This window comes from Caretta caretta, chromosome 1, assembly GCF_965140235.1.
Source record: "Caretta caretta isolate rCarCar2 chromosome 1, rCarCar1.hap1, whole genome shotgun sequence".
NCBI lineage: Eukaryota > Metazoa > Chordata > Testudines > Cheloniidae > Caretta > Caretta caretta.
The window spans coordinates 5,499,466-5,507,972 of record NC_134206.1 but is presented as its reverse complement, the minus strand read 5'-3'; the positions used below and the strand labels follow the sequence as shown (position 1 = coordinate 5,507,972).

At 47.5% G+C, this 8,507-nt stretch overlaps 1 protein-coding gene across 1 annotated transcript; it reads right to left on the bottom strand.

Annotated features, from left to right (window-relative positions):
- Positions 1-2,805: 2,805 nt before the first annotated feature.
- Positions 2,806-4,942, bottom strand: LOC125636291 (olfactory receptor 52B2-like). Its single transcript, XM_048849218.2, has one exon. The coding sequence runs from the start codon at positions 4,905-4,907 to the stop codon at positions 3,957-3,959; it is 951 nt and encodes a 316-aa protein (XP_048705175.1). The 5' UTR covers positions 4,908-4,942; the 3' UTR covers positions 2,806-3,956.
- Positions 4,943-8,507: the final 3,565 nt, after the last annotated feature.

Sequence of the window (8,507 nt, the reverse complement as noted above, 5' to 3'; positions counted from 1 at the left end):
TGGCCGTACCTCTGCCCCTTGCACCCGAGGCCCCGGCCCTGGCTAAGTCGGAGCGGTCTGAGAGCCATGGACCTTCATCTGCCCATAGTCGGGGGACCAAGAGCAGCCCCCGACCTGTGGGCCTCCTACCCAGGGCAGGTGGAGGGTTCGCAGCGGCAGCTGTCTGGATGCATGGCTCTTACCCTGACCCGGCTCCAGATGCGGGACAGAGCATCGGAGCCACAGCCCGGCTATGGTAAGAGCCATGCATCCAGGCAGCTGTTAGGAGCTGCAGACCCGCCACCTGCCCTGGGCGGGGGGCCACAGGGGTGGGGACATGGGCCAGGGCTGCTCTCTGCCTCTTCCCTACCCTGGGCAGGTGGAGAGTCTGCGGTGCAGCACCCCCTGCTGCCCGGGCTCCCCGTCCAGGCTCCAGCTGTCAGCCTGGCCAGGAGGGCAGGACCTTGGGGGGAAGAGGATGGGCCAGGGGCCCATGGCGAATAGTGGATGGACCATGACCCCTATCCCGTCCCCACCCCCATTCTGGCACCGATGCTACAAACTTAACACAAACTACCCCTTTCTTTACAAGAGCAGGAACAGGGGTCACAGTGGGTAGGGTAGTAGCACGCTGTGCCCTGTCCCAGGGAGGATATTCTGGATGTTAGGCTCTGGAGTTCTAATGGCAGATTAACCATTAAGTAGGTGGGGCCTGCCTGCTGTGACCGCCATGAAACCCAGCTCCCTTTCTTTGAATCCCTCATCGCCTATCCCCGCTCTCCGGCGTTCTGTTTGTAACTGTTTCCTGTTTCCACAGTTGTACTTCAGAGAATACTGACATTCCTGGCCCAAGGCCTTGGCTAAACTGTTGGTCAAAGCGCTGCACATCAAGAATAAGGAAACTTCTTTCTTTTATTCCCATCTCTGACTTCAATGTGTGAGTGTGACATCAACTTTCAGGTCCTTAAACTGAGAGATCTCTCTAATGGGGATAGACTCCCTCCCCACCCCTCTATTCCCTCCCCATACTTCCACCCTGCTGTTCTGGTGGCTTATAATTAGGCTTGGTAGAATTCAGTTTTTAGTTTCTTATAACTTTGCTGGGTAGTATCAACTGTTTGTTTTTAAGCTTTTTGGTATTTTTATAAATTTTAATTTTCACAGTTGTTGCCGGCACCCAGTGCCAGAGGCAAGCAACAGCAGGGGGTTCGCTGCCCAGTGTGCGTCACCCAATAATCACAACGGGGTGGAGAAGCAGAAAAGTTTATTTGAAGCTTCAAAGAAGGTACAGGGAGATTAGAATCTCAAATCCTGCACACAGAGCAGGAAGTTACACAGGATTTTATACATCCTTTCTCCAGCATACTTATCCAATAGCAAGCTGCCCTAAGTATCCATATAGCCAGCCAATCCAGTTACCAGCTAGTTCCCTTGTTCTCTATACCAGCTGTTAAACCATACATAAAGCTGCTTTATTCAGCACTGTTCTTCCATATCTGTCTTGTTTGGCCTTGTTTAGTTTCAGGCAGTCTGACTCTGCAACATACTGTTGCAGATCCTGAGCATAACTGCTGCGAGTGCCTCCAGGCCGGGGGCCCAAGGACACTTGGGCCTAGTGCGAGGGGGCTTCATAGACACTCGTGGTCTTCCATCCCCTCGAGTTACCTAGTGGCCATGCCCCAGTGTCCCCAGCACAGTTGTGGGAAATTAATGGGGGGAGGTCAGATACATTTTTAATGACAGTAGAAGTTGAGATTTCAAAGAGTTCAAGCTTTTATACACAAAGAGACAAGGTGGGTGAGGTAATATCTCTGTTTGGGTCAACGTCGGTTGGTAAATGGAGGGAGGGATAGCTCAGTGGTTTGAGTATTGGCCTGCTAAACCCAGGGTTGTGAGTTCAATCCTTGAGGGGACCATTTAGGAATCTGGGGCAAAAATTGGGGATTGGTCCTGCTTTGAGCAGGGGGTGGGACTAGATGACCTCCTGAGGTCCCTTCCAGCCCTGATAGTCTATGAATGAAAGAGACAAGCGTTTGAGCTCCACAGAGCTCATAGGCACTCAGACCCAGAGAAGAGCTCTGTGGCACTCGCACACTTGTCTCTTTCACCAACAGAAGTTGGTCCAATAAAAGATATCACATCCCCCACCTTGTGGCTCTCATATCCTGGGACCAACAGGACTGCAAAAACCACAAGGTGCCAAGATATAACAAAGTAAATATCCTAAACTCAGAAATGATTTGTTGAGTTATCATTCACTAGTCCATTTGTAACAAGCCTAACTCAGAGTCTAAATTACTGGATTTTGACTCTAAGACTATGTCTACACTTTTGTTGGTATAACTTATGTCACTCAGGGGGTGTGAAAAAAATACACCCCCGGAGCAACATAAGTTTCACCAAAAGAAGCGTCCATGTGGACAGCGCTATGTCGGTGGGAGAGCTTCGCCCACCAACATAGATACCGCCGCTCATTGGAGGTGGTTTAATTATGTCAACGGGAGACCTCTCCCATCAGCACGGAGCAGCTACATGAGTGATCACACAGTGCAGCTGCAAGCTCACAAGTGTAGACATGGCCTGACAAGTTCTCAAGCAGCATTTTTCTGGCTTCCTCTTCCTGTAAATTTCAATTATGATCAATGGAAATATGTTGGTGGGTTTGTGTGGGTACAGTAAAATCAACAGCTAATTTCTACGTTATTATCTGCAAAAACCACAGAGTTTTCAGGTGCGAAGTTATCTTAGATAACAGCCTAAGTCTTCAATAAACATTTAATTAAAAATGAAAAGAATGGAAAATATTTTGGATAGGAAGAGCTAACACCTCCCATCAGATCCTTACGGTACAATTCAGCTAAGAGCTGAACACAAAAGGGGCTGTACAATGGGAATGTGTATCTGGTAGGTGCTTCAAAGTGTGAAATAAGGATTTACAGATGCTCTTCTTACTTCTGGACTGTGGTAAATGGAGTGTCAAAAGGAACTATTTTGGGGAGCCACATGTGGGGCCCAATCCTGCATTCCATGCACCCTCAAAACCACCATTAACTGATTTAATGGGGGTGCAGTGACAGCTGAAAGGCCCCTTGATGGAAAATCCTGGCTGTTGGGTTACTTGTCTCTATTTGTCATGTGCATAGTTCACATAGACTAGGTCATCTCTTTCATCTTCATCAGACCACATGACTGATTCCCCTCCTGCTGGTACAGGGAAGCGAAATCACCCCTGGGCCCCAGAGGGGATTCACTGCAAACCCTCTCTCAGGGATTATATTTCTATTTTTCCAGAGGCTCCACAGGAGTCCAGATGCCCCAGAGACATACTGGCTGGCTATGGATCCTGGCCTGACACAAACCTCCCCACTGGACTTTCTACTGCAGGTACCTTGTGCAGTGCTTAATTTGTGCCAGGCCTTTCATTACAAATTAAGCCCTGGGAGGAGGCAGTGGGGCCCAGGTGCAATGAGGGGGTGGGAGCCCAGGGTGCCGTTTTCCTGAAGGCCAGCCCTGGCTCTGTCCAAGTCTACAGTTAAGAAAACAAGTCCAATATTTTTGAAAACTTTGAGATACAAGAGTAAAAGACATGACCCAACACAGAGTTCAGCAGGGCAGAACGTGGGTAAAAATGTACCTCTCAGAAATACAGTAAGGGCCACATCTTCAGCAGGTGCTTATCAGCGTAGTGACTCTGACTTTAATGGAGCAATGCCAGTTTACACATGCTGAAGATCTGGTCCTTAGGTCCTACCAGCTTCCATTTGTGATCCTTTGTTTCTCTTTGTTTTCTAACTGCCATGCTTTAGTCTTAGGAGAGTCTCACAATTCCTCTGACCAGCAAACACTACACCATGGAGCCTGAGATGAGGAAGAGACCATCTAAAATGGTCTAACACAAAGTTTCCTGACGGGCCTCACTGGAGCCCACGATTTCCATCTGGTTTATTTCTAAGGGGATAGCATCCCAGTCGCAGCATTCAGCACCGCTGCCCTGCCTTGAAGAACAGGCGGACCACCTTTTCCCAAATTAGCTTCGTTTTCACTGCATAGACGATGGGGTTTAACATGGGTGGAAGGAGCACGTAGAGATTGGCCAGTAGGATGTGAAAGTTGTGGGGGACGTTGTGGCCAAACCGATGTGTGAAAAAGGTGAAGAATGCTGGCATGTAAAACATGGATATGACACAGATGTGGGAGCTGCAGGTCCCAATAGCTTTGAGCCGGGCGTCCTTGGTCGGGAGCCTAAAGACAGCCCTGAGGATGAGAACGTAAGACACAACAATGAGCACAACATCCAATCCTGGTGATAAAAGAGTTGTAGTAAAACCATACCAGATGTTGACAGCTATATCGGCACAGGCCAGCCGGGCTATGCCCATATGCTCACAGTACGTATGAGGCATAATGTTGTGTCCACAGTACGGTAGCCTCCAAAGGAGAAGAAGTGTTGGGAACATCACACAAAAGCTTCTAGCTAGAGCCGCCAGCCCTATTTTGGCTATTACTGAATGTGTTAGCACAGTCGTGTATCTCAAGGGATCACATATGGCAATATACCGATCATACGCCATGGCCAGCAGGATTGTTGACTCAGCAATAAAACTAATATGTGTAAAGAGCATCTGGGTCAGGCAGGCATCGAAAGAGATTTCCTTGGAATGTGCCCAGAATATGCTCAGAGTTTTGGGCACTGTAGAGGAAGACAATATTAGATCAGAGATGGCCAGCATGGCCAGGAGAAAGTACATGGGCTCATGGAGGCTTCGCTCCGTTACGATGACAAATAATATGGTAAAATTTCCAAAAAGTGTGACGATGTACATCAGGCTGAATGGGATGGAGATCCAGATGTGCAGCTCCTCCATGCCTGGGATGCCAATCAGGAAGAAGGAGGCAGGATGAAAGCTGGTTTGATTGAGAGCTGACATGATGTGACGAGGCTTCCTGTCTGAATTCACCCAGGGTCCCTTCCCTATAGACAAATAAAATATCATACGCCATCAATAATGAGAAGTACTTTGGATTTCTATAGCACCTTTCCTCTGGGGATCTGTGACAAAGTGGAAATGTTCTTAACGTTTTCTCTGAATACCGTGTGCCTCCGTTTCCCCTATGTGTTACTCAAGTATCTAGGTGGTGGGACAGGGGTGTGTGATTGTTGCAGAGACCCCTAGAGGGCAGATGTGACTGCACACTGGCTGCCTTGGCACAGACAATGGGTGACACTCTGTATCCTGGCAACTGATAGCCAGAGCCCATCCTCTGCAGGGAGCCAGCTGAAGGTGTTGGAGAACAAAGGGAGAGGTGTAGGCCAGGTGACCTGTTTGCCCAGGACAGATACAAAGCAGGGAGGCAGGGCAGCTGGGAGTGATGGAGCCCATCTCCTGGTTTGGGACTCAGGGGCAGAACCCAGGGCTCTGGATCCCCCCTCAAGGTGGACTTTGCTGTAACTTCCTGCTTTTTTGTGCTAAAAAGATCTGTTCTATGCTGTGTTCCCAACGACTAATTAACCCTTCTGTTTTACAGTGGTGGCTGGGTCGCTGCTGACTGCAAAGTTGGTGTGCAGGGTCCCTTTGGGGGTGCGTGAAGCTTCCCCAGGTATCCCCTTCAGGTGGACTCGCTGCAGGGCGCTCACGGGGTGAGCAGGGGCCTGAATGCTCAGAGGTCAGACCCAGGCGGCGTGGAAGCAGAGCAGGCTTCTTGCCCTGGTGATAGGTGCCCTGAGGGGAGACGCTGCCCCAGAGTCCTGTTTGACTTCATTCAGAGAGACGCCAGAGCACCCAGCCTGTCACTCCGTGACAGGATCCCAAAGTGATTTACAAATATCGTTGAATTAGCACTCACAACCCACATCTGAGCTGAGGAGCCATCCATGTACACGTTTTCACTATAGAAAGTAATAAAGGCAATGCAAATATGTGCATTTTACGGATGGGGAAATTGAAGTACAGAGAAGATCATCGACTTGCCATGTGCACTGAGCAAATCAGTACTAGAGAGCAGAATAGAACCCAGGAGTCCTGACAGTTCCCTGCTCTAACCAGACCGGCTATTATTATTATGAATTTGTTTTCTAGTACCCAAAAGTCTAGCTGCCAGGTGGCAGAAGATGATTACAGGGGGTTGGACTAGATGACCTCCTGAGGTCCCTTCCAACCCTGATATTCTATGATTCTGTGATTACATAATAGTGGTGCATTGGGACTGATTGCTATTTACTGTGCATAACATGTTAATTCTGTTACCTATTCATCCACCCACCCTCTTTTGACTCATGTTTTTGTCTGTTTCTTCTGCCTCTCATGCCTTATCTTTGTACCAGAGGGTGAGCCCTTTGAGGCCGGGACTGTGGTTGTGCAGAGCCCAACCCAGAGGAGGTCTGATCATTGATTCGCAGCTCTCGGGACTGCTGTAATACAAATAATGACAATAATGCAAGCGTCTTTGCAGTACATATAGCAGACAAGGACCATGCCCTAAAGAGCTTGCAGTCTCAGACACCAAACCTGTAAAGGCCACAAATAGAGGGAAAAAATAGCTGAACTTTGAGGGCCAAATTCAGAAGCAGAGGTGTAAGGAGGTATAAGTCTGATGAGATGTGTCAGTTACACCGCTCAGGGAAAGTGAGCCGGCAAAGCAATTCAGGGGCTTAACATTTGCCCACCCCCAGTTTGTGCAGTCGGGGCTCAAACAGCAGCCTGCTGTCTAAAGAGCTGCCTGGTGGTTTGCATCACTGCCCTGACTGAGTGCTCTGCAGCTCTTTGCATGCCATTGGTGCAGACATTTAATCTGCCCCTTGCATTTCATAACATCTTCCTGCGCGGCCTCTGAATGTGCTCAGCTGACCAAGCCTGTACATCACACTGGCCAAATGTCACATTCCCCTCTAGTGACTGGGCCACTGGAGGATAAAAGCCTACTATTGCTCCCACCTAACAGAGTTACCTCTTCAGTGCAGATGGTAACCGTTCTGATGAGCCAGGCAGGGAGGTGTTACACCTACTTTCCTTTAATCCACACTCCAGTCCTTTTTGGTCTTGTCTACACAGGGGAGTTAATTTGCACTGAGTTTGTTCACACTAAGTGGTGCATATTAGATGGTACACACTGACTGTGTGCACATTGTCAACTGTTTCCTTATTCAGTATGTATCTCGATGGCTGGGCAGTGTAAATGCTCAGCATTCTGGGTGAGTATCCCATGGTGCTTTGCTTCACGGCTGGGCTCTATGTATTCTGGGACTTTTCTCTTTGCAATTGTGGGATTCGTAGCAGCACTTTGCCAGAAGGGAGTGGAATCCTTAGACCTCCTTCCACCTGCTTTGCCAGTTGTTTGCACTGTCCCCCATGGTTGCATGCACGCCTCTAAAAAACAGCAAAGCCACTAATATGGACAATATTTAATTAAACTAATAAAGTTCTGGTGATTAAAAACTGGGGTATAGAGAGATTTAGGGACTCACCCAAGGCCACACAGGATGTCAGTTGCAGAGTCTCGACCGGAGCTCAGACTGTCCAGGCTCCTACTCCCTTGTCTATCCATCAGCTCAAGAGACTCTGCTGCTATTTGCCTGTTGCATTGAAAGAAATATCCTATTCCTATCCTAACTTTACAGTGAGGACAAAAAACAAACAAACAGATGATGTGGTCATATTATACGGTAACACTCTTTCCATTCCACTAGAATCTCAGGAGGACACTAAACAGAAGATACTAACTACCGCAATGTTTAAATCAACAGCTCCAGATAACTTGCCACCAAGAGTTTTCAGAGCTGGCTGAGCAGTTCACCGGACCATTAATATTGATTTTCAAGATGTCTCAAAACGCCAGGGAATTTCCAGAAGACTGGAAGAAAGCAAATGTTGTGACAATATTTAAAAAGGGTAAATGAAATGACTGGGTAATTATAGGCTTGTAGGTCTGACAGATCCCGGGTGAGATAATGGAGCAGCTGATATGAGATTCAATTAATAAAGGAGGTTAATATAATTAATGTCAATCAACATGGGTTTACAGAAAACAGATTCTGTTGAACTAACTTGATATCTTTTTTTGAGTTTGGTTGATAAAGGTAATCAGACTTAGACTTGACGCAACAGACTTAGACTTCCATAATTCATTTGGCTTGATACTTCATGACATTTTGATTAAAAAACTAGAAAGATAGAAAATTAACACTGCACACATCAAGTGACTAAAAACCTGGTTAACAAATAGGTCTCCAAATGTAATGTAAACAGGGAATCATCATCAAATGCTTCTAGTGGGATCCCACAGGGATCAGTTTTTGGCCCTACGCTATTTCACATTTTTATCAATGGCCTGAAAGAAAACGTAAAATCATCGCTGATAAAGTTGGCAGACAATACAAAGAGAAGGAGAGCGGTAAGTAATGAAGAGGTCACGTCAATGATTTGGTGACTGATTTGGTGAGCTGAGTGCAAGCCAACACTATATGTAAATGTATATATCTAGTAACATAGCACGCAGGCCATACTTACAGGATGGGGGACTCTATGCTGGGA

What these genes read in the sequence shown, in the direction of transcription:
- LOC125636291 (XM_048849218.2), bottom strand. Translation starts at nt 4,907, where the DNA reads ATGTCAGCTCTCAATCAAACCAGCTTTCATCCTGCCTCCTTCTTCCTG.